The 26,670-nt window shown below is 41.4% G+C and overlaps 1 protein-coding gene across 4 annotated transcripts in view; it reads right to left on the bottom strand.

Moving 5' to 3' along the window:
* Dync2i1 (dynein 2 intermediate chain 1) overlaps positions 1–26,670 on the bottom strand; it is a 77,733-nt gene that overhangs the window by 41,350 nt on the left and 9,713 nt on the right. For 3 of the 4 annotated variants that reach the window (XM_090333617.1, XM_090333619.1, XM_090333620.1), the window contains 4 exons: positions 24,627–24,718; positions 19,729–20,028; positions 11,377–11,432; positions 9,703–9,757 (listed from right to left, as the gene is read on the bottom strand). In XM_090333617.1, coding sequence (XP_090189743.1) covers positions 9,703–9,757; positions 11,377–11,432; positions 19,729–20,028; positions 24,627–24,718 — 503 coding nt within the window. The remainder of the gene's footprint in view (positions 1–9,702; positions 9,758–11,376; positions 11,433–19,728; positions 20,029–24,626; positions 24,719–26,670) is intronic. The other variant, XM_090333618.1, reaches the window with a different exon arrangement.

Below are 26,670 nucleotides of genomic sequence, written 5' to 3'. Positions count from 1 at the left end.
TTCAAGTCCTAGAGCTTCCCCCTCTAAGTTCAAGTCCTAGAGCCTCCCTCTACCCCAGCCCTTGCCCCCCCACACAAATTCAAGCATACAAAAGTAGATGAGGAAAAAAAACAGAGAGGTAAAATACCCTGTTAACTTACATATGTGATAGAAATGGTTATAAATAATCTTTTGGGGGAAAAAAGATCTCTTGAATTCTTTTTTTCTTTTTTTTTTTTGGTCAGTTGTGGTACTTGAACTCTGGTCTGGGCACTGTCCCTAAGCTCTTTAGCTCAAGGCTAGTGCTCTACCACTCTGAGCCACAGTGCCACTTCTGGTTTTCTGGAGGTTAAGTGGAGATAGGAGTCTCATGGACTTTTTGTGTCAGGGCTGGCTTTGAACCGTGAATCTCAGATCTTAGCTAAATAGCTAGGATTACAGGCATGAACCACTAGAGCCTGGTTCCTGAAATCTCTTTAATTCTAAAGGCAAAAACCCTCTAATGTACAAGTAAACTGCAATATGAAGTTCCAGTTTATCACCAAGAACTTGCTACCCACTGCATGGTACATGCCACCCGTACCATCATCAGTAAACAGAAAACAGTACTCAGTACAAGTGACTATCCAGGTTCTGCCTGAATTGCCACAGATTCCAGGTGCAGGGTAGCACCTGAGAGGCCCTCAGAGCAGGGACAAGAACAGGCAGCACAGACAGACCTTGGTGTGGAACCCAGTATTCAAGTGTGCCAGGCCAGTAACTGCACCACTCCACCAGAAGTGAAACAGGAGTACTCTAAGTCCTTTAGTGATGCACAGTCGGGCCGTGGAAGTGTGGGGTGGCTATACAGGATGCCCAGAGCATCTTGTCCCGGGCCTCAAGGGATGAGTAAGAAATTGCTAGGAAAACAGAGTAGCCACATTTTTCAGGATCCTAGGCAAACAGCGAAGCAGAATGCAACAGATGATTCTGAAACTATTAGGTCAAGCATGGGTGCACACACCTGTAACCCAGATACTCAGGAGGCAGAGGAAAGAGGATCATGAGTCCAAGGCCAGCCCAGGCCTACATGAAATACAAAACAAAAGGGCTGGAGGTGTAGCTCAGTGGTAGAGTACTTGCCTAACATGTATGAGTCACTGGGTTCAAGCCCCACATACCTCAAAAAAAAATTTCTCCAAAAGTTGTTCTTCCTCTTAACTGTACTGTTTGCTGAGAATCTTGCTCCACATATACTATGATCACAAGCATGCCAGGATCCTCTAGGCCTCCTTTCTGCTCACCCCTACATGGCCAATCTTTCTAAGCCTGAGTTCCTGCCATCCTGTCCCCTCAGCATGGCACTCTGGTACCACTGTGCCTCTTCACTCTCAGTGTGGCACTGTGGTACCACTGCATGCCTCTTGATTCTTGGCATGGCACTATGGCACCACTGTATACCTCTTGATTCTCGGCATGGCACTATGGCACCGACTGCACGCCTCTTTGTTCTCATCGTGGCACTGTGGTACCTACTACACCTACTCTTGATTCACATGGAGTTCAGAGGTACCTTTCTAGGAAAGCAACTCGGCCAAACCACATCCATGTTCAGAATCCAGACAGCTGCCCACCAGCTGCAGCCGACACTCGGAACACCTCCCTCGTCAGTCAGAGGAACTGCAGCTTCATCCTAGAGGTGGGGGAGCCTGTGATGGAGTCACTGTACTGCCTGAAGGCACGAAAGACATGAGGCGCAAAGGAGAAAGGACTGGAAACCACAGAGCTGGTAGACAGGCCGCCACAAGCGTCCAGGAGAATGATGGTGACTGAGGCTTAAGGGTAAGAAAAATGATTCCACAATACTGAGCACATATATTTGTCATCTAAAAGTAGATAGAAGAAGTTCATGGCAGGTGGGAAAGAGACAAGCCAGTGTGGACTGGATGCAGTGTGTGTCAAGATGAGAGAAGATTCAGTACAAGATGGAAGCACAGGGGCCAGGAGTGTGGCTTACTGGTAGAGTACTTGCCTAGAATGCATGAAGCCCTGGGTTCAAGTCCTAGGTACCACCTACAAAGAAAAAGTCAGAAGTGGTGCTGTGGCTCAAGTGGTAGAGCATTAGCCTTGAGAAGGCCCAAGGCCAGTGCCCAGACCCTGAGTTCAAGTCTCAGGACTGCCCCCCACCTCCCAAAAAAAGATGGGCTGGGATTGTGTCCTAGTGGTAGAGTGCTTGCCTAAACATGCATGAAACCCCGGGTTCAATTCCTCACTAACACCTACACAGAAAAAGCCAGAAGTGGTGCTGTGGCTCAAGTGGTAGAGCACTAGCCTTGAGAAAGCTCAAGGACATGCCTAGGCCCTGAGTTCAAGCCCCAGGGCTGGCAGATTAAAAAAAAAAAAAGGATAGAAGCACAGACTCAGTGAAGTACCCAGTTATGCCACTTTTACCTCTAGCGAATGCTATGCAATAAGTAATGTCATAAATTATATCTATCATACCACAGATTCTAACAGTGCTACCCTCTACACCTGTAAGACCTGAGTATTAGTAAGGGTACCTCATTTCCTCTAACCAAGTAGTTATTAGATTGTTGTTTTTGAGAATACCAATAAATCTATAAATCCCTTGCTCAGCTAACCAGCGGCGGGGGGGGGGGGGGGAGGAAATCAAAGAACCCAAATGATTAGAACCAGAAACAAAAGACAAGACATATCCCATGGATACCCAAGACATATCTAAAGAATATCATGAATGATTCTGTGCCCATAACCTAGTTTATATCTGGAAAGACATAAGATGCCAAAACTGACAGCAGAGGAAAGAGACAATATGTACAGGTCTATAGTTCACAAAGGAATTGACTCACCTGTTAAGAATCTTCTAAAAATGAATGAACAAAGCAAAACAAAACAAATTAAAAACAAAACAAAACAGCAGAGGCACTGCTACAAGGCATTCACAATGGTGACTTCTATCTAGCATTTCAGGAAGAGATAATATAGCACTCTGCAACTGCATGGGAGGACAGAAGCAGAGGGAACTTTTTAAGCTTATTCTGCAAGGCTGACACCACCCAGACATTATGCAAACAGAAAACCACAGACCTGGATGTCTTATAAATGTAAATACAAGCCAAGCACTGGTGGCTTTCTAGCTACTCAGAAAGTTAAGATCTGAGCATTGCAGTTCAAAGCCAGCCCAGGCAGGAAAGTTCCCATGAGACTCTTTTTTTTTTTTTTAATTGTAATTAGTAAAAGGGTTACATGATATTTGCCAGATAGAAGGTGCATTAATTCACATACATTGATACCCTTTCACATGTCTTGGTACCCATTTCCCATGAGACTCTTATCTCCTATTTACCATCAGAAAACCTGAAGTACAGCTGAGGCTCAAAATGTTAAGAGTGTTATAGCCTTGAGCAAAAGAGCTAAGGGACAACATCCAGGCCCCAAGTTCAAGCTCCATGACCAACTAAAAAAGAAAAAAATCCTCAACAAAATTTGTATCAAGTCAAATGCAACAGAATATAAAAAGATACCAAGACCAGCTAAGATTTATACCAAATAGACAAAGCTAGTTAAACATTCAAAACTCAATATAATCTGCTGGGTATGGTGATACATATTGATGGTTCAGCACCTGGGAAGTTGTGGCGGGAGGATCACATGTTCAAGGCCAGGCTGGCTACATAAAATGTCCCTATCTCAAAATATGATTGCCGATTGTATTGATAATTGATTAATTAGAATCCATCAATTGACATGTAATTGATCACATAATCATATCAATGGATGTAGGAAAAGCATCTGTCAACATCTACCACCATATCTATTACCATAACTATCTTACTATATTTTCAATAAAAGATCACACATATGGGGCCCGGGAGTGTGGCCTAGTGGTAGAGTGCTTGCCTAGCACGCACAAAGAGTCAGGTTCAATTCCTCGGCACCACATACATAGAAAACAAAAAGCTGGGCCGGGAGTTGGGCCTAGTGGTTAAAGTGCTTGCCTAGCATGCATGAAGACCCGGGTTCGATTCCACAGTACCACATACATAGAAAAAAGCCTGAAGTGGTGCTGAGGCTCAAGTGGTAGAGCTCTAGCCTTGAGAAAGTCCAAGGACAGTGCTCAGGCCCTGAGCTCAAGCCCAGGACTGGCAAAAAAAAACAAAAACAAAAACAAAAAGCTGGAAGTGGTGCCGAGGCTCAAGTGGTAGAGCTCTCGCCTTGAGAAAGTCCAAGGACAGTGCTCAGGCCCTGAGCTCAAACCCAGGACTGGCAAAACAAACAAACAAACAAACAAAAAACCTAAGTCAAGAGAAAGGAATGATGTGCCACAGATGACAGCAAGTATTATCTATAAATGCAAATCTCTTAAAACTCAACAGTAAGAAAATAAACAGCCCAATCAAAAAAGGGGAGAGGGGCACTGGTTGATGATGGATCATGCCTATTTAGGAGGGTGAAATCTAAGTATGGCAGTTCAAGGTCAGCCCAGGCATACAAATCCAAGAGATTCTTTTTTTTTTTTTTTCCTAGTCCGGTGGCTTGAACTCAGGGACTAGGAATTATTCTTGGGCTTTCTCAAGGCTGTAGCTCTACCACGTGAGCCACAGTACTACTTTTGGCTTTTGTTTTATATATGAGGTACTGGGAATCGAACCTGGATCTTCATGCATGCTAGGCAAGCACTCTACCACTAGGCCAAACTCCAAGCCCCCCAAATCCAAGAGATTCTTATCACCAATTAATTAATAAGCACAAAGCCAGGGCCAGGAGTTTAGCCTAGTGGTAGAATGCTTGCCTAGCATGCGCAAAGACCCAGGTTTGATTCCTCCGTACCACATACATAGAAAAAAAGCCAGAAATGGTGCTACTGCTCAAGTGGTAGAGCTCTAGCTTTGAGAAAGCCCAAAGACAGTGCTCAGGCCTTGAGTTCCAAAAAAAAAAAAAAATAGCACAAAGCCAGCAGCACAGGGTGGCTCAACTGGTACAGTGCCAGTCTTGTGCATAAAAGCTAGGAACACAAGGCTTTGAGTTCAAGTCTCAGTACTGGCACATACATACACACAAAGAAAATGAACCAGTGACTTTAACAAACACCTTATCGATTAAGGTGTATAAATAGATGGTGTGTAAATATATGAAAAGGCATTTGACAGCATATCAGGGAAATGCAAAATAAAACTAAGATACCACTACACACAGATTAGAATGGCCCAAATCCTTACCACTGGACACAATAAATGTCAGTAGGAACATATGTCAACAGATACAACATATGTCAGTAGAACATATGTCAGCCTGGATACAAGAGAAGCCAGCCTGGAAGTCACTTATAAAACTATGCAAACCCCACACAATCCAGTAGCTTCTCCTTGGATAACAAGGACCAAACACAGAACTCATATGCCACTGTTGACAGCATAGTTGTCTAAATCCAGAAGCTACCAAGATTCCCTAAAACAGATAATGGTCCATCACATAGCAGATATGACTCAACACCAAGGGGAAATAAGCTACTAAGACATGATAGATTCCTAAACACACATTCCTATGTGACAGAATCCAGTCTAGAAGGTGATACGCCGGATGATTCCAACTCCATGACATGTTGGAAAAGGCAACACTTTGAAGACATTGAAAAGATAGGTGGTTGCCAAGAGCCTGGGAAGGGAGGGATGAGCAGTGCAGAGGGGACCTGCAGGGTGCTGGGATGGTTCTGAAGGGTACTGAGCTGCCGCATATATGTTATACTTCTGTTTACGTCCACAGAGTGTATAGCACAGCAGCAAACCCTATTGAGCCTTGGGCTCTAAATGTAACAAAACTAATGCAGAAGTTAATAATATAGAAAAGCAGTGTGGGGACAAGGCAGGGTAACAGGATCTATATAGTTCCTGCTTAATTTTTCCATACATGTAAAACTCTTAAGATACATGGGGGAAAACAAGATCAGGGGTGAGGGTGGGGGGGAGGGAAATGGGGACCAAGACATGTGAAAGGGTATCAATGTATGGGAACTAATGCAGCATTTTTCAGGCAAATATCATGTAACCCTTCTATTAATTACAATAAAAAATATATGAAAAAAAAAAACTCTTAAGATACCATGGGTGTGGGGACAGCTTGGGGACAGAGTACTTGAGTAGCATACATGAGATCCTGAGCTCAATCTCTAGCACTGCAAAAAATTTAATTAAAATAAAACTCTGAGGAAGACACCGTGGTAAACTGCTGGCCCAGGTGGCTAAGATGGGAATGTCAGCTGAGCCTTTTGGAGTAAGGATCATCTGGGCAACACACTGAGGCCTGGTCTCACAAAGCCCTAATCAGAACAAGCAATCCCAGCTACTGGGGAGTGGAGATTGAACGTCTGCAATTCAAGGATAGCCTAGGTATGTCAGCACAAGACTATCTGAAAAAAAAGCTAAAAACCAAAAGACTACATGCATGACTCCAGTGATACAGCACTTGCCCAGGAGGTACAAGGTCCTGAATTCAATCCTTGGTAAAGTACACGTTCAGGTGTGGAAACACCCATGGACACAAATGTATACACACATGCACACACATCCATGCATACATCTGGGCACACACAAAGATTAAGTGTCACTTTTTTCTAGTATTAGAGTTTGAACTCAGGGCCTAGCACTTGTTAGGCAGCGCTTATCATGTTAGTGACACTTTTAGTCCTTTTGCTTCTAGGTTATTTTTCAAATAGGGCTTGGCTGCTAGCCTCAGACTGAGATCCTCCTTACCCACCACCTCTTGCAAAACTGGGACCATCAGCATACATATTATTATAGAACGCCATTGGTTGAGATGGAGTCTCACTAACTTTTTGTTTAGGCTGGTCTAGAACCTTGATCCTCCTAATCTCTGCCTCCTAGCTATCTGGGATTACAGGAATAAGTGACTGTACCCAGTAAAGGATGCCAGGGGGTTGATACTTACTTTAAAAACCTCTTACTCATGTCCAAGCTCAATGTGACCCAGTGACATTTTGTTATGTCCTATATCTAGCCAGGATTCTGGACTACAACTCTTTCAATTAGAAAGCATCCACAACAGGCACCAGTGGCTCAGGCCTGTCGTCCTAGCTACTCAGGAGGCTGAGATCTGAGGATCACAGTTTGAAAACAGTATCTCCAATTAACCACGGAAAACTGGAAGTGGTGCTGTGGCTCAAGCGGTAGGGTTCGACCCTTGAGAAAACCCAAGGACAGTGCTCAGGCCGCCCTCAGTTCAAGCCCAGATCTGGAAAAAAAAAAAAAAAAAAGAAAGAAAGAAAAGAAAAGAAATGGAAGTATCTACAGTACCATTCAATGTGCCAGGTACTTGGCCAGTGAGTATAGAAGGGAACACAGGCAGACATAGTCTACCTAGAAGCACGCTAGGGGACAAATCAATCAGAGCCACTGCCACCAGAGACACTCCCCTGCTCTGCCCTCACGACTCTGCAGAAGACACCTGGGTCTGCCTGTCCTCACTACGTGATACCAATGTGCCCTTGATTGACAGCCTGTGCTCAAGTGCACTTAGGAAAACATCCGGGACCCCTCCTCACTACGAGGAGAGGACACCAACACACCTTTTGATACCCTGTTCTCATATGTACTTAGGAGAACCCACTCTGCCTCATCCACTACTTGTTTTGTTTTTCTCAAAATCTCTCACTCTGTCTGCTTCAAGGCCAATGCAACCCAGTATTGAGAAGGCTGGCTGTTCTTCCCGCATTCCCCTCTCCCCTACATGCCTCAATCTTTTCACTTCTTCTGCCCTGTCAACAAGACCAACCTTTACATGACCAGGGCCTGCAAGTTAAATACAAGGATGAAAGGGAATAATACTAGAACGTGTAAGCTAGTAAAATGAGTGAACAGAATTGTGAAAGTGTAAGAGGCACTCTTACCACTGATTCTTCACCTCCCTGATGCTGAGTCACCTTCCACATTGAGGAGCCTTCCTCAGTGTGGCTATGGTAGAGGACAGAGGACACAAGAGTCAGCCAGAAGACAGGAAAGCCCCAGGGAGGGGCTGAGCTCAGCAGTCAGGAACAGCCTATGAAACAGGAGCTTTGTGGAGGGGAACCTCTCTGTGCCTCAGCCATTTCCTCTGAAAAATGAAAATGACAAACTCTACTTGGCAGGATCAATGAGAGTTTGCATAGCATAATGGAAGATGCCATTGGGACTTAAAAGTTTTCAAGGCAGAAGAATCCACAAAACTCCAACTCCAAAATATTCAGTGAAATGTTATGCTGGAGACACAGCTCATTGTGATAGAGTGCCAGTAGAACAAGCAAGAGCAAGCAAGCCAATCAAGCATAGAACCCTAGCTCCAAACCCCAATACCGGCTAAAATAAGAAAGAAATCTGATCCATAGCCAGACTGCTATACACGTGGCCTGGTGTATGGACAAGACTACCAAACAGACTAAAGTGCCAGAGAGACGCAGCACCAAGTTATGCAATGGGATTCCCTCAAGATCAAGAGTTCTTCTGAAGTAATCAAATAAAGTTAAAAATCACAACAAAACCAAAAAACAAGATCAAAGAGTTTGTTAATGACCATGATGCCAGTGTACTATTTTACAGTTTTTTTAAAAAAATTCCTATGACCTGGACATGGTGGCACATGTGTCTAACCCCAGGATCCAAAAGGCAAAGGCAGGAGAACAGCCAGTTTGCACAGATTATAACAGAGCAAGACTGGATTCAAAAATATTTTTGAAAAACTCATGATGAACACCAGACACGATGCTGAAAATGAACTACATGACTTGCGAGTGAGAACGAGATGGAAAAACTGGGAGAGGATGAGGACGCTTTTTGGACACTGTCCAAAAAGAAAAGTATTCTCTACCTGTCTTATGTAACTTTACCCCCTCTGTATATCCCCTTTACAATAAGAAAATAAAAAATAATCAAAATGGTTATAACAATTTTTACCATAATTATTTAGGATGGTATAAAAGAGACTGTGGAGAAATGTTTATATGCAAAGTGAAAAAACAGTGCTTGTTACAATTCTCCTTACGCATAAATGCAACTTCACAAGGCAACTGAAAACAGGGGAACACTGGTGAGGAGAGGGGGCCTGGATGGCAGGGCTGGCTGCCCAGCGGTTCTTTGTCAAAGATGCTTGCTACTAACAATCTGCTCACTCACTGTGGGCCTCATAGCTAGCTCTTCTTCTAAGAACTGCCCTTCAGCCCTGCTGATCCACAGCTTTTAAGAATTTCCCCTTTTTAACCTAATTCAACAGCATGAAATGTTCTACCTATTACTCAAATTGAAATGTGAAAGCCGCTATTGTTATGAACTGTTTTCTCCTTCAATTTTGTCAGCTTGTGCTTCTTATATATGTTGGGCTCTCATTACCTTTAAATTCATTCAAAAGCGCTGTATCTTCTTGCTTCTCAAATTACTTGGTTATTGTAAGTACACATGTATGATAACAATGCTATCTCAAAGTCTAATTTGTCTGGCATTAGCATAGCCACTCCAGCTCTCCTCCAAGTTCACTTAACAGCTTATTTCTGTCTGCCTTATTTTCAATCTATTTGACTCTTCTAACCCAAAGTGAGTCTCAGGTGTGCCTTTGGCGTCAGGCTCAAGTACATTGTTTGTAGATGTCTGTTTTAGGCTCTGTTCCCAAGAGAAACTCAACTAAGACATAGGGCGAATGTACATAGTAAAACCCACATGTTCTTAGTAGAGACTGTCTTACCTTCCTTCTTGCATCTTTATCCTTTCCAATACTCCTTACTAAATTCTCTGCATGCCTGGAAAGCAAACACGATCAAAAGTTTTACTTTTAAATGTAGGCTTGTAAGGAATAAAACATTTTCCAGGCAGGCGGATAGCCCGTGTCTACCATCTCAGCACTCAGGATGCCAGTGGCTCAGGCTTGTCACCCTAGCTACTCAGGAGGCTGAGATGTGAGGATCTCGGTTTGAAGACAGCAGGGGCGGGACCATCCATAAGACTCTTATCTCCAATTAACCAGCAAAAAAAACAGAGGTGTGAGCCAAGCGGCAGAGCACCAGCCTCGACTAAAAGAGCTAAGGGATAGCACCCAGGCCTTAAATTTAAAAATAAACTAATAAAATTTAAAAACAAAGTATTTTCCATCTTAGTGAACTGCTAAAGGTTGGAAAAATCATGGTTTAGTAAAACTAGGAATACTAAATAGTATACTGAAATACTGAAATACTGAAATAGTGTTATTTCAGAAGCAAATCAATATAGAAAAATATCTCCAGCAGATAGAAGAATCTATACATTTTGACCAACATCTGTGTGTATGTCTGTACATCAATTCTAAGTACTAATTTACATTTAATATCATAATGTTTACATTGGTCATATGTTCTATTTCCACAGAAATACTTTCTATTTTCAATCTTGTATGTTAGTTGAGATTTAAGGATTTTCACCTTTTTTACTGAGTCTCCATTTTTACAACTCACATTCACCCCAATGAACACAGTCACAGAACCGGGCAAAGCTTCCTGTGTATTCCAGCAGATTATCAGTTTTAAATCCAGTAATCTGGTTCCCTAGGACTAAGTTCTAGTCTTGTTCAAACTTGTAAAACTTTTGGAAAGGCACTTAAGCAAGCTTGCCTAATTTATTAAAAAGAAGAACAAATTATGTGGCCTTAAAGAACAGATTAAAATCTAGTACTCATGTTTTGGGTCCGGCTCTGTGGTGCCATGTTTAACACAGTGACGCTTTATACTCAACCCTACCACTGTAAAATAAAATACAAAATTAAATTAAAATAAAATACAATCTAGGGCTTCTGTACAGAATTAGTTTACATATAAACCCTAATCTACAAGCCAAAAAGTAGGTCTCAGTATCACAGTTCCCCTGAAAGATCACTCCCAAGGCCAGGCCTGGACCCCAGACCAGGCCCAGGGCCAGCACTGCCAGGACAAGATGGGCCTGTCTTAGGCTTGAAGGCTCTCTAACACTCACTCACCAAATACCAACACTGGGCAAGGAGACTAGCACAGAGTGTTTTTGGTGGATGTGAGTGAGAATGAGTATGCCCACACCTAGAAGAGGGGCTAGACTAGCCACCTGTAGCTGTGACTTCAGGTAAGGTGGGGACCACTCACTGCACAAGTAAGAAGAGACTCCCATATTAATTATTTTCCTAAAAAGTGAGTGCTGATTCTCTTAGTTTATATAAGACAATATTCAAAAAGCAAAAAAATGGACTAGCAATTTATGAGTGTCTAGCCCCTCCAGTATACCTAAAGTGTAATTTAGAGGAGTTAGGTCTACAGAAAACAAAGTACCACTATAGTTTATTACTATGTGCCATCTACAATTAAAGCACCCCATTAGAACTATATTCAATTTAAGAGTCAAGAGAATGTACACTCCTTACTGGCTGCCAGTCCCATCTCTTTTCAAACGTGCACCTCGATTTCTGTGTTCACCATTCTATCAAATAAAGAAAGAATTCCATAACCATTAAGTTGTACATTATAATGAATTCAGTATAATTAGTAAATTTAAAAGCAAATGTGGACTTAAAATTAACAACAGCATCTATGCTACAAGTATATGTTAAAATTATTATTTTTGCTAGCTGTCTTTGAGAAATTAGGAGACTGATATATTTAAATGGGTAATTATATTACATCAGTATGTAAAATAATTGTGGCCATCCAATTCACATAAACAACATATTTAGTAACAAACCTAATGAGTTTCTCCTAATGCATACAATTATAGACTTTCAAACATATAGAATGTAACTATTTCACTAGCTTGTTCTCCTACAGTAAAAAAAAAAAAAAAAGAAGAAGAAGAAGAACTACAGCAAAAAAAAAAGGCTGGCTGAGTGGCTCAAGTGGTGGAGCATCTGCCTAGCAAGCACAGTGTACTAAATTTAAACCCCATAACCACCCCACACTCCAAAGAACAGTTAGAAATATTTATACCTTTGATCTGTCAGTTCTAACATTATTCTTAGAAAATAAAATAGTTAAAGTTAAACCTAGCCACCAGGGGGCCGGGATTGTGGCCTAGTGGTAGAGTGCTTGCCTAGAATACACGAATCACTGCATTTGATTTCTTGGTGCCACATACACAGAAAAAGCCAGAAGGGGTGCTGTGGCTCAAGTGATAGAGCTCTAGCCTTGAGAAAGCCCAAGAACAGTGCCCAGGCCCTAACTTCAAACACCAGGACTGGAAAAACAAAAAAATAAACAAACAAAACCTATCCAGTCACTCATACCTGTATCTATAATCCTAGCTAGGATCTTGGTTCAAAACAGGTCTAGGCCTGAGACAGAGTAAAGGGGTGGCTCAAGTCATGGAGAGTTAGCCTTGAACAAAAAGCTAAGCAAATAAGCTACTCAATAAAATATTAGCCAACAAAATCCAGGGATAAATTAAGAAAATCATACACTATGATCAAGTAGGCTTCATTCCACAAATGCAAGAATGGTTTAACATTTGCAAATCAATCAATGCCATCAACCATATTAATAGCTCTAAGGTTAAGAATTATGTGATTATTTCTCTGGATGCCAAGAAAGTAGTTGATGAAATATAGCATCCATTCATGTTGAAAGCAGTAGAGAAAACAGGAATAATAATAATTAAAGCCATATATGACAGACCAACTGCCAGTATAATACTAAACAGAGAAAAACTAAGACCATATAACTCAAAATCAGGAACTAGACAGGGATGCCCACTTTCTCCACTTCTTTTCAGTATAGTGTTAGAACCCTTAGCCAGAGCAATAAGGCAAGAGAAGGACATCAAAGGGATCCACATAGGGAAGAAAGAAATTAAACTATCCCTGTTCGCACATGACCATGATCTTATACCTGAACGACCCAATAAATTCCACTCCCGAACTCTTAGAACTAATAAAACCACTTTGGCAAAGGAGTAGGATACAAAATCAACCTGCAAAAATCAGTAGCCTTTCTGTACATCAACAATACAATACACTAACAGAAGGCGAAATCAAGAAAATGATCCAATTTACAATAGCCACAAACAGCATAAAATATTTATGAATTAACCTACCCAAGGATATAAAGGAATTATGTAATAAAAACAATAAGAGCCTAAAAAAAAGAACTTAAAGAGGATACCAGGAAATGGAAAGATATCCCATGCTCTTGGATAGGGAGAATCAAAATTGTGTAAAAGGTCATACTACCAAAATTGATATGCAATTTCAATGCAATTCCCATAAAAATCTCAAAGATATTCTTTACTGAAATAGAGGAAATACTCCAAAAACGTATATGGAACAACAAAAGACCTAGAATACCAAAGCAATTCTAGGCCCAAAACAAACAAACAAATAAACAAAACCAACAACAACAAAAAACAATGCAGGTAGTATTACAATACCAGATTTCAAACTCTACTGTAGAGCCATAATAAAAACAGCATGGTATTGACACAAAAATAAACCAGAAGATCAATGGAACAGAAGATCCAGAAATGAAAACAAATACTTATAGTCAACTTATATTCAACAAAGGAGCTAGACAAATACAGCGGAATAATCAAAGCCTCTTCAATTATTGGTGCTAGGAAAACTGGGCAGCCATATCCAGAAAACTAAAAGTTGGTCCCAGTTTGTCACCATGCATGACCATTAACTCAAAATTAACATCAACATCAGACCTGAAACTGCTACACAACAGAGTAGGAGAGACACTAGAACTCATAGGCACAGGCAGGAACTACCCAAACCTAGTCCCAGGGGCACAACAGATTGGAGAGAGACTTGACAAATGGGACTACCAAAAAACACAAAGGTTCTGCACAGCAAAAGACATAGCTACTAAAGTAGAAAGACAGCCACCCAACTGGGAAAAAGATCTTTACTAACCATACATCAAAGACTTGATATCCAATATGAACAGTGAACTTAAGAAATGAATACTCCCCCAAATCCAACAAACCAATCATTAAATGGGCAGGGGAATGAAACAGAGACTTATCAGAGGAAGAGGTAAAAATGGCAAAGAAGGGGCCGGGAGTTTGGCTTAGTGGTAGAGTGCTTGCCTAGCATGCACAAAGACCCGGGTTCGATTCCTCGGTACCACATACATAGAAAAAAGCTGGAAGTGCTGAGGCTCAAGTGGTGAAGCTCTAGCCTTGAGAAAGTCCAAGGACAGTGCTCAGGCACTGAGCCCAAGCCCAGGACTTGCAAAAAAAAAAAAAAAAAGGCAAAGAAACATGAGAAAATGCTCATTATCCATGGTCATAAAGAAAATGCAAATAAAAACAATGCTGAGATACCAATCAGAATGGCCAATATTTTGAATTTTGACAACAAATGCTGGCAGGGTTGTGGAGAAAGAGGAACCCTACTGCACTGTGGAGGGAATGTAAACTAGTACAGCCACTCTGGAAAGCAGTGTGGAGGTTCCTCAAAAAACTAAACATAAGCCAGGTGTGGTGGCTCATGCCTAACCCTAGCTACTCAAGAGGCTAAGATCTGAGGATCATGGTTCAAAGCCAGCCCGGGCACAAAGGGATCTGAGACTCATCTCCAATTAACCTTTAGAAAACGAGAAGTGGGCTTGGTCTCAAGGGTAAGGTGGTAGCTTTGAGCTGAAGAGCTCAGGGACAGCACCCAGGCCAAATTCAAGCCCCATGACCCACACAAACACACACAAAAAAACTAAACATAGACTTTTCCTACCACCCAGCCAACCACTCCTAGGCATCTACCCTGAGCATCATAACCCAGAATATGATAAGGACACCTGCTCAGCCATGTTTATCACTGCACTGTTCACAATAGCCAAGCGATGGAAACAACCCAGATGCCTTACTACAGATGAATGGATACAAAAATGTGGCACATATATATATATATATATATGGAATTCGACATAGCCACCAGACAAGATAAAACAATGGCATTTGCTGGGAAGTGGATGGAACTAGAGCAAATCATGTTGAGTGAGGTAAGTCAAGACCAAAGGAACCAAAGGTACATGGTCTCCTTGATATGTGGATAATAGATCCAAATAGTACAAGAACAATGATTCAATACTCATATTACAAGTCATTGATATGAATTTGGAGATATAAATATATCTATATTGACATACAAGTAGCCTATGATAGGATGGATATATAGTCTATAGACATATGTTGACATATTATATAGATCAATATGTATCTACGATATACAAAGACTCAGCTTATTTTAATTATGATCTTAAATTTATGTGCCAATGATTGCATATAGAGGTTCTTTTTCTTGAATACTTGTTTACAGAACATGACATGTGAAGTGTGACGTAAAAACTCAGTTTTAGCCAGGTGCAGTGGCTCACACTTGTAATCCTAGCTACTCAGGAGGCAGAGATCTGAGGATCATGGTTCAATGCCATACCTACACTGGGTACTAAAAGCCTCTCTGAGACTCTTGTCTCCAATTAACCACTAGAAAATGGGAAGTGGGGCTGTGCCTCAGGGGTAGGGCGGTAGCCTTGAGCTGAAGAGCTCAGGGACAGCACCCAGGCCCAGAGTTCAAGCCCCCTGACCCCCGCCCTCCCCAAAAGAAAAACTCAGTTTTAATAAACAGGCTTAATTAAAAATAATTTTTTTAAAAAAGGCTAAACAAGAGTGTGAGGCCCTGATTCCAAGCTCCAATACTGATACTGAAGAGCTTAGAACACTGCTCAAAAAGAAATGTACTCATGGGACCAGAAGTTTGGCCTAATGGTAGAGTGCCTGCCTAACATGAATGAAGACTCAGATTTGATTCTTTGGTACCACATACCTAGAAAAGCCAGAAGTGTCCGGGTGTGGTGGCTCACGCCTGTATGCCTAGCTACTCCAAAGCGAACTCGGGCACTAATGTCTGTGTGACTATGATCTCCAATTAACCACCAGAAGACTTGGAAGTGGCCCTGTGGTTGCAGGGGCAGGGGTATCTGAAGGGCTCAGGGACAACGTCCAGGCCCAGAGTGCTAGTCCCATAACAGACAGACCAAAAAAAAAAAAGAGAGAGAAAGACAGAAAGACAGACAGACAGAAAGAAAGAAAGAAAGAAAGAAAGGGACAAGAAAAGCTGAAAGTAGGGCTGTGGCTCTCCTGGTACAACACTAACCTTGTGGAAAGCCCAAGGACAGTGCTCAGTTCCTGAGTTCAGTACCCAGGGCTGGCAAAAAAAAAAAAAAAAGAAAGAAAGAAAGAAAAAGAAAGTACTCATTATCTGACTTATATAACTGAACTCCTCTATACATCACTCTTACAATAACAACTTTTTAAAAAAGAGCTTGAAAATTTAACCATTAAAAGAATAATCTTGGGCCGGGAGTTTGGCCTAGTGGTTAAAGTGCTTGCCTAGCATGCACGAAGACCTGGGTTCGATTCCTCGGTACCACATACATAGAAAAAAGCCAGAAGTGGTGCTGAGGCTCAAGTGGTAGAGCTCTAGCCTTGAGAAAACCCAAGGACAGTGCTCAGGTCCTGAGCTCAAGCCCAGGACTGGCAAAAAAAAAAAAAAAGAATAATCTTATTAATGATCAGGCAAATAAAACAATCATCCTCAGAAGAAATGGTCAACAAACACACAAGTAATGTTCAGCCTAATTAGCCATTAAGGAAATGCAAATGAAGCTAACAATGAGATTCCAACTAGCCCTAAGAATGGCAATCATATAAGAAAAGCAAGCCACCTACCTCGTAGGTGCAAAGCTCTGAGTTCAAACCCAATGGCTCCAAGAAACAGAATGAATTTTATCATTCATGGAAAGAATGCTTCTGGAACTAATTTTGAGGGCAATGGTTTAATGAAGATGCAGAATAATGTTCTTAATTATTTCTTTCACCCACCCTTAGTAAACCAAATGTATGCCCAAAGACATGTCCAGAAAGGCATTTGTAGGGTAGCACTAAACAGACGCAACCAGAGCATATACTTACAGTGACCAAACATGACCCAGGCAAGGAACATATGTGATCAATGAGATCTACACAATGAGTACAGGATGCTCAAATATAGTTTGCTGTATATTTGAAAATGGGAGGAAAAATAGGAAGTTTGGTCTAGAAGAGCAATGAAATGCACACCTATGCCTGAGATTCCCCCTGAGGCTTTCAACAGATGGCTGCAGGGTCAACACCCCAGGCGGCTGACTATAGAGCAAATCTATGCTCTCGTATCTTACACACTGTGGGCAAGACTGGCACCTAACATCCTAAACCGAAAGGAGGCAGCAGTGGGGATTTGGCACAGCTGTAGGAAAAGGCAAAGATGATGGAGGGGCTGACACCGACTCATGATGCATGATTTTGAAGAGCACACCAAAGGTCACGACATCAGGCAGGGACCTGCTCCTACCACAGGTGTTTCTCAGTTTAATTGCTCTTGGTTTTCATGCTGTGTTTTTGAATCCTACAGCTTTCACGGACATCAGCCATGAAATCTCCATCCTTTTCTTGCAGGTTTTATCTTCTCCAGCCTGGGATATCACCCTGAGATTATGCTTCTGCTTAATGTACCAAGAAGCAAATCAATGAATACAAAAGCTTCAGACTATGTAAAAACAGAGTAGCCAGAGTGTACATATAAGAACAAAAATTACTGAGTCTAGAAAATATTAAACAATATCAGAGATGAATTCTACCTATAATAAAAGGAAATGAGGGTCAGGAATTGGCCTAGTGGTAAAGTGCTTGCCTAGCATGCACCAAGACCCAGGTTGAATTCTTCGGTATCATATACATAGAAAAAGCCGGAAGTGGTGCTGTGGCTCAAGTGGTAGAGCTCTCGCCTGGAGAAAGTCCAAGGACAGTGCTATCAAGCACTGAGTTTGAGCCCTAGGACTGGCAACACACACACACAAAAAAAAAAAAAAAGAAAAGAAAAGAAATGAAAGTATACTTATGACAGTATCAAAAGATATGGGACCAGGAGCCAGAAGTATCTTCTCAACATACACAAAGACCTGGGCTCAATTCCTCAGTACCACATACATAGAAAAGCCAGAAGTGGTATTGTGGCTCAAGTGGTAGAGTGCTAGCCTTGACGAAAAAGGGGAAAAAAACCCAAGAACAGTACTTAGGCCCTGAGTTCAAGCCCCAAGACTCATATTACTTAAAAGAGCAATAATCCCCCTCTACTGATCACTAAAGAGACATGAATCACTTTTGTACTTTGTTCCACCGAGGAGTACTTATGTTAATCCTGATTGTCAACTCTGTTGAATCCAGAAGCACCAAGGAGACAAGCAGAACACTGACTGGGTCTATGAGAGTGTTTCCAGAGGATCAGTTAAGGGGGACAGACTTCCCTGAATGGAACCTGCACTGTCCCATAACCTGGGGGTCCCGATGGAATAAAAGGAGAGAGGAAAAAGCCCACAGTGCAGGGACATGCTCTGACTTTGCACTCTCTCCTGCCCACCTCTTCTTGTCCCTCCCTTCCCCTGCTTCCTGGCTACCAAGAGGTGAATAGCTCTGCCACCCCATCATGATGGTCTGAAACCTACAGGCCCAAACCCAATCATCCCTCCCTTAAGTAAGTTATGTCAGTTCTTTTGACACAGTAAAGAAAACCTGTGACTATTAAGCAATGAATCTTAACCTTATGTAGCCAATCTATCTATTAAAAGCAATGAATCTTAACCTTACCTGTCTGTCTGTCTATTGCTTGCTCTGAGGTATGAACTCGGAGCCTGGTTGCTGTGCCTTAGCTTTTATGCTCAAGACTGACACTACTACTATTTGAGCCACATGTCCGCTTCTGGTTTTTTGCTAGTTAACTGGAGATATTTAGCAATCCTCCTTTGGCTTTGAACCACAGTCCTCAGTGATCAGTCTCCTGAGAGCCACGGGAGCCCTGCTGTCTGGCTACATTTAAAAACTTTTTCATTGTTATTGTTGGCCTCAAGATGACTGTAAAGGTAACAGAGGAAGCATGTTTTCCCTTATATGTAGAAGTTAGATTTAGCTTAAACTTATAAATAAATACCTTGGTAGTATATAAATGTGAACCCACTGAAATATAGAATATTCAAGGGAGAACTCAAATAGTACATTTCTCAGAAAGGCAAAGTCAAAGTTCAGCAAAATAAAACACTAGGAGTGTCGGGTGCAATGGCTCATGCCTGTCCTCCTAGCTACTCAGGAGGCTGAGATCTGAGGATCACGATTCAAAACCAGTTCTGGCACTAAAGTCCATGAGACTCTTATCTCTAGTTAATCACCAGAAAACCTGAAGTGGCACTGTGGCTCAAGGGGTAGGGCGGTAGCCTTGAGCTGAAGAGCTCAGGGACAATGTCCAGTTTTAGAGTCCAAGCCCCACGACTGAAGGAAAAAAAAAAAAGCCTAGTATTCACGAAGACCCAGATTCGATTCCTCAGTACCACATATATACAAAAAGCCAGAAGTGGTGCTACTGTGGCTCAAGGGATAGAGCCCTAGCCTTGAGAAAGCCCAAGGATAGTGCTCAGGCCCCATGAGTTCAAGCTCCAGGACTAGCAAAAAATAATAATAAATAAATAAATAAATAAATAAGAAGCAGGTACTCAAAAGGGGTGAGCTGCGGTCAAAGGGAAAGGGGTAAATATATGAAGAGGAGAACACGATCAAGAATCCAATGTAAACCCTACAAAATTAAGAGGAGTATGGGCGTGAATGGGGTGATATATTGTATTCATAAACAGCTTTGTTAAATGGCAACTTCTTGTACAAATACTTAAGAGACAGTAAAACAAAATTTTTAAAAAGGTACCTTGGACTCCTTCTTCCTATGCTCTTCTTTGGACAGTCTCTCTTTCCTGTCTGTGTGGCTTCGATGCCTCTCATCATCAAGATCTCTATGCCGTTTTTCTCTGTGTCTCTCTTCCCCTTCCTTGTCTGTAACAAAGTTCCCCTTTTCTTTCAAATGTTTTTCTCTTTTCTCTCTTGTGCTGCTTTTTTCTTGATGTTTCTTTTCTCTATCTCCTTCTCTAGGCTTTCTGTGTCTTCTTTCATCTTCTTCTTTATAAAGCCAGAACTTGAGAGGATTGTCTTTATTGTCACCATATTGCAGCTTTAAAACACAATGGAGAAAAGTATATAAGCAAATGAAAATGCACATACTCAGTCTTCTCCATGTTATGGCAATGGAAGCAGGAACAATCAAGTAAACACCACTGTCCCCTCCTCCTCTATCTTGTTATCAGGTGTTTTCCCAAAAGCCTAATTTACTGTTATTCTAAAAAGAGAAAACCCTATTCACACCATTGCTCCACTGTTAATGCTGCTGGCCACCCATCCCTACAAAATCACAGAGAGACTGAAGCCCCACTGTGCTCCCTCCATGGTGCTCCACGTGTCAACTACCTTCCTGATGCGATGGTTTGGTGCTCATCTCTCCAAGGCCACTGTGCTAAGGGCTTGGTCCTCTTTGGCCCTGCACCCTGGGTGAAGTCCACCTAACTTCTCTAGGTAGATGGCCCCTGTGTTACATGCCACATTCTGAGTCACTTACCATCCCACCTATATGGGAGTCTTGAAAATGAGGACCACTCCACTTTAGTCATCTTTATAACCCCCAAGTACTGTACAGACTCAGTATATAACTGGTGACATCAACTTAAGTTGTCTAACAATTGTATACTGAAGGCTTCAGCTAGAGTTCAGTTCTGACAGCATGCTTGGCAGGTCTTGGAGCATCCCTAACTCAAGTCTTTCCCAGGTCACCTCTGATCATCCCAGCCAGGGCTTCAGAAAGACAGTCATCAAGAAAACAAATGACAGCTGCAGAGAAGGCAAGGGTGTGAGGAAAAAGCCTTCATTCCTCTTGGTAGGAATATAAACTACTCCAACCTGGAAATCAGTAAAAGAAAACAACAACTAAAACTGGACCTCATGCGATACTGACATACTACTTGGGCATATATTCAAAGGAATGTAAATCAACACTTCTGGAATTGAAATCTAGTACAACTGCCTAATAACAATTAAAAATGATTTATTATCAGGAAAACGAATAATAACAGATGCTGGAGGGGATGTGGCCAGGAGGGATCACTACTACACTGCTGGTGGGAGTGCAAACTCGTTCAACCACTATGGAAAGCAGTGTGGCAGTTCCTCAAAAGGCTAAACATAGAGCTCCCCTATGACCCAGCAATTCCACTATTTGGCATTTATGCAACCATCCAGAAACAAAGACATACTAAATCCACTAGCACAACAATGTTCATTGCAGCATTATTCACCATAGCAAAGATATGGAACCAACCTAGATGTCCCTCAGTTGATGAGTGGATCAACAAGATGTGGTATTTGTACACAATGGAATTCTATGCTGCTGTCAGAAAAAACGACATTGCCCCATTTGTTAGGAAATGGAAAGACTTAGAAAAAATCATATTAAGTGAAGTAAGCCAGACTCAAAGGAACTTAGGCTCAATGGTTTCCCTCATCTGACATAATCAGTAGAAACCTTGGGCTCTACTAGCAGAGATCTGTAATAGAGCAAAACCTTGACGCATAAGGCCATATAGTATGAAGCTAATTGAAAGGACCTCCAGGATATTGAAACAAAAGCCATATAATGAATGATTGTTGTCCTTAATGTACTATGTTATATCTCATCTCTTTTGCTGTCCCTTGGTTATCTCATATTGTTACAGTATCTCACTTTGTTATGTGATATATTGAATTTATTTGTATTTGGATATTTGAAATTTGATAGGGAAGGGGGGAAAACCAAGACCGGTGGGGAGGGTGGGGGGGAGGGTAATGGGTACCAAGACATGTGAAAGGGTATCAATATATGTGAATTAATGCACCTTCTATTTGGCAAATATCATGTAACCCTTTTATTAATTACAATAAAAAATATTTTAAAAAGATAAAAATGATTTATTAAAAGCTGTTCAAAAGAAGTGGGGTGTGGTGGCTCACACTTATAATCCTAGCTCCTCAGGAGGCTGAGATCTGAGGATCATGGTACAAAGCCAGCCCAGGCATTAAAGTCTGGTGAGACTCTTATCTCCAATTAACTGCCAGAAAACCTGAAGTGGCACTGTGGCTCAAGGGGTAAGGTGGTAGCCTTGAGCTAAGGGCTCAGGGACAATGCCCAGGCCCAGAGTTCAAGTCCCATGACCAACAGAAAAAAATGTTTAAACATTGGGGCTAGGAGTTTGGCCTAGTGTTAGAATGGTAAAGTACTTGCCTAGCATGCACGAAGACCCAGGTTCAATTCCTCCGTATTACATACATAGTAAAACCCAGAAGTGCTGCTGTGGCTCATGTGACAGAGTGCTAGCCTTGAGGAAAGTCCAAGGACAGTGCTCCGGCCCTGAGTTCATGCCCTACGACTGGCCAAAAAAAAAATTGTTCAAATGTTCCTAAACAAAGAAATGAAAAATTGTCTGAGGGCTAGGAATGTGGCTTAGTAGCAGAGTGCTTGTCTAGCATTCATGAGGCAGTCGGTTTGATTCCTCAGTACCACATAAACACAAAAAGCCAGAAGTGGCACGGTGGGGCACGTGGTAGAGTGTTAGCTTTGAGCAAAAGAAGCTCAGGGACAGTGCTCAGGCTCTGAGTTCAAGCCCCAGGACTGGAATAAAGAAAAGAAACACTGAGATGAGGATTTGTGGGTCACTCTGTTACAATGTTGCAATCATTATACATGGTACATGTATTAGAAAGCAACACTAAGCCAGTTCACACCTGAAATCCTAGCTACTTAGGAGGCTGAGATCTGAGGATCATGGGTCAAAGCCAGTTCCAGCACTAAAGTCCATGAGACTCTTATCTCCAATTAATCACCAGAAAATGGAAGTGGTACTGGTGGTAGCCTTCAGCTGAAGAGCTCAGGGACAAAACCCAGGCCCAAAGTTCAAGTCCCACAACTGACAAAAAACAAAAAAAGTAACACTGTGGTAGACACCAGTGGCTCACCCCTATAAATCATCACTACTAAGGAGGCTGAGATCCAAGAATCCCAGTTCAAAGCCTGCTGGGACAAGAGAGTCTGAGATTAATTAATCTACACACACACACACACACACACACACACAAGGCAAAAATGGAGCTGTGGTTCAAGTGGTAGATCACTAGCCTTGAGGAAAAGAAGCTCAGAGACAGAGCACGGGCCCTGAGTCCAAGCCCCAGATGAGCACAAAAAAAAAAAAAAGTAACACTGCATTCTATAAAAATGTTCACTTATCTGCCTCTTTAACGCAGTAAGCAGCGTGTCAGTCTCATCAAAATGTACACTCACCGTGCATTAATTAAAACTTCATTAAAAATTACAAAGTTCAGGGGCTGGAAATTTGGCCTAGTGATAGAGTGCTTGCCTAGCATGCACAAAGGCTCGGGTTCGATTCCTTGGTACCACGTACATAGGAAAAAGCCGGAAATGGGGCTATGGCTCAAGTGGTAGAGCTCTAGCCTTGAGAAAGTCCAAGGACAGTGCTCAGGCCCTGAGCTCAAGCCCAGGACTGGCAAATAAATAAATAAATACATACATACATACAAAGTTCACAAATTTCATTATCTTCTAGATCAAATTCACAAAATTAAAATTATAATAGTTATCTGTCCAGAATATGGTAAATTACACTCTGATGGTATGAATAACTATATAACTTAGATAAAGACAACAGATTAAGTTTACATTTATTTTTATATGACCTGTTCATTTCCAGAAATTACCTGTAAACAAATAATTAGTAATGAATATAAAACGTTCACCCAGGGGCCGGGAGTTTGGCCTAGTGGTAAAAGTGCTTGCCTAGCATGCACAAAGACCCGGGTTCGATTCCTCGGTACCACATACATAGAAAAAAGCTGGAAGTGGTAAAGCTCAAGTGGTGAAGCTCTAGCCTTGAGAAAGTCCAAGGACAGTGCTCAGGCCCTGAGCTCAAGCCCAGGACTGGAAAACAACAACAACAACAAAAAAACGTTCACCAATAGATGTCTTTATGCTTTAATAAAAAAAACAAGTAGGTCTGGAGTTTGGCCTAGTGGTAAAGTGCTTGCTTAGCGTTCACAAAGACCTGGGTTCAATTCCTTGGTACCACATACATAGAAAAAAGCCAGAAATGGTGCTGTGGTGCAAGGTCTAGCCTTGAGAAAATCCAAACACAGTGCTGGGGCCCTGAGCCCAAGCCCAGGACTGGAAAAATAAAAATTAAAATTAAAAAAAAAATCAAGCAATTAAGTGCTTAGTAACTGCAGACATGGCAAGAGAACTAATAATCCATATTACTAAATATTAAATTATACACTTGTTCAGTGTAGAGAAATATTTCAATAAAATATACTAGATGTAATAAATTTAAACTAGTATAAAGCAACAAAAGTCAAATTTAAGAAAAAAATTACATACATGCTTTCATATACATGTATAATCCAGGTAGGGTATATATGTCTAAACATTATCAATAATCTCTAAGTGGGGAATAATTTTAACTTAATTATTATTTGTGTCCTCTAAATTTCCTAAATTAAACAAGAGTTAGTCATGGAATCAGAGAAAAACTATTGGACCTCAAGAGAAGAAACTGACTAGCTAAGGTGCTTAACTACTTCCCACCCTTACTTCCCAAACGTCCCCAGTAATCCCCTCCAGCAGTGCCCCAGACCTTCTGCTGGTGGCATATGTAAAGTCCTTCCTGAGGCCTGTACCTTTCTTTCTCGGTATCTTCTTTCTCTATCTTCATCGACCCTTTCAGAATCTTCGTCTCTCCTTTCTTTCTCTTCAATTCGTACTTTACTACCTAAAAAAGAAAAGAGAAAAATTTTCCCAAATTTTAACTTATAAAGGGGCCTGTCTACCATGTTACTGATTTAAACAAATATTTTAATATAGTCTTCAATTATCCCGTTGAAGCAAGCTGACAAATGTATAAGTAAGTATCTATAGAAATCAAAAGAGGCAGTATTATCAGCACATACATCTCCAGGGCTTGTGTCCAGTAACAAGAGCTATGTGTGCAGCAAAACTGTCCAAGAAAGAGCAGCCTAATTGGCCAAATTTTAATCCACTGTGGAGTTCCAAGGAAATCCATTTTTAGCAAAACCTCCTCCTGATGCCACACTACTGAGGAAACAGAGTAGTGAGGAAGACTCCAAACAACCGTGGAAGCAAAGTGCAGCCACCCCATTGAGAAGGGGCCTAAATAATCAGTTATGGGGGGTGAAATCCATGAAGGAAGCCACAGGGGGAGCAGAACACAGAGAATCTATGCAATCTATCAGACCTCAAAGAACATGGAGCCAAGAGTGTAGCCTAGTGGTAGAGTGTTTGCCTAGCATGCATGAAGACCCAAGTTCGATTCCTCGGTACCTCTCACATAGGAAAAAGCCAAAAGTGTTGCTGTGGCTCAAGTGGTAGAGCTGTAGCCTTGAGAAAAGCCTAAGGACAGTGCCCAGGCCCTGAGTTCAAGCCCCAGGACTGGTTTGAAAAAAAAAAAAAAGCCTGTAATTCAGAGATGAGGCCCAGCTGGGCACTAAAACTTAAAAAAGTCTAATAGAGGATAAATGGTATTTAGCATTTAGACCCTGAGACTAGACATAGTAGGCAAGAAAGGTAGCTAGGAAATACCTTCATTTTACCTTGACAAATGGAGATGTACAGGAAAATGAATGAGGAATCAGGCCTATGGATGATAGAACTTCAAGCAGTCTAATTGTATAGCTGGGCTTTCCATCACAATATATCTTAAATATTGTGGCAAAAAATAAAAGCATGCACCGTGCTCATGCCTGTCATCCTAGCTACTGAGAAGGCTGAGATCTGAGGATCAAGGTTCAAAGCCAGGCCAGGAACAAAAGGACCTGAGACTCTTATCTCCAATTAACCTCTAGAAAACAGGAAGTGGGGCCTGGCTCAAGGGTAGGGTGGTAGTCTTGAGCTGAAGAGCTCAGGGACAGTGCCCAGGCCAAGTTCAAGTCCCATGACCCACAAAAAAAAAAAAAAAGAGCAAGAAGTACAAATAAAAGAATGATTTGCAAACTAAAGATGGTATTAGAAATAAACAGGATCATCCAAATATTTTAGAAAGCATTAAGCCATAAAATACCAGTTACTATTACAATTAAGTAATAGTAATTAAATTAATCCATCAACCCACCCTTAGTTATTCACACAACAAAAATAAGGCTATTTCTGAATACAGGCTAACTGTAAAAACAAACTGGATGGCTAGCCACAGCAATGGATTCATAGACTGTAGTAGATCAATATACTAGAATGTGATGTAGCAACAACAACAGCAAAACAAAATACTAAGTCCTTGGTTTACTATTCTCAAAGCCAGGTCCTTCAACCTTTCTGCTGATTTCAAGAGTTACAGTACTTTAATGTATTTATTTTTCATTTCCTCTTGCCTAGTTTGAAGTTTTAGAAGCAGTGAACACTAAGTATGCAACCAAAAATAGTGAGGAAACTTCCATGGGTCTTTATGTAGAATCCCTATGATAGAGATAAATATACTTAAGTATCACTTAAAACGAACTGACATTTGTGAGGAATATTAAAGGGAGAACCAACTCAACAGCAAAACCCACTAGACAAATTTTGGAAATTAATTACACAACTTGGGGAAAAGAAAAGTCAGGAGGGGAGAGACTACAAGACAATGAAGGAGGTGACATTGCTCAAAAGGAAATGTACTCATTATCTGACTTACAGAACTGTAACCCTCTGTACATTACCTTCACAATAATT

This window comes from Megascapheus bottae, chromosome 5 (genome assembly GCF_031878675.1).
Source record: "Megascapheus bottae isolate mThoBot1 chromosome 5, mThoBot2.hap1, whole genome shotgun sequence".
Lineage (NCBI taxonomy): Eukaryota > Metazoa > Chordata > Mammalia > Rodentia > Geomyidae > Megascapheus > Megascapheus bottae.
This window is presented reverse-complemented; position numbering and strand designations above follow the sequence as displayed.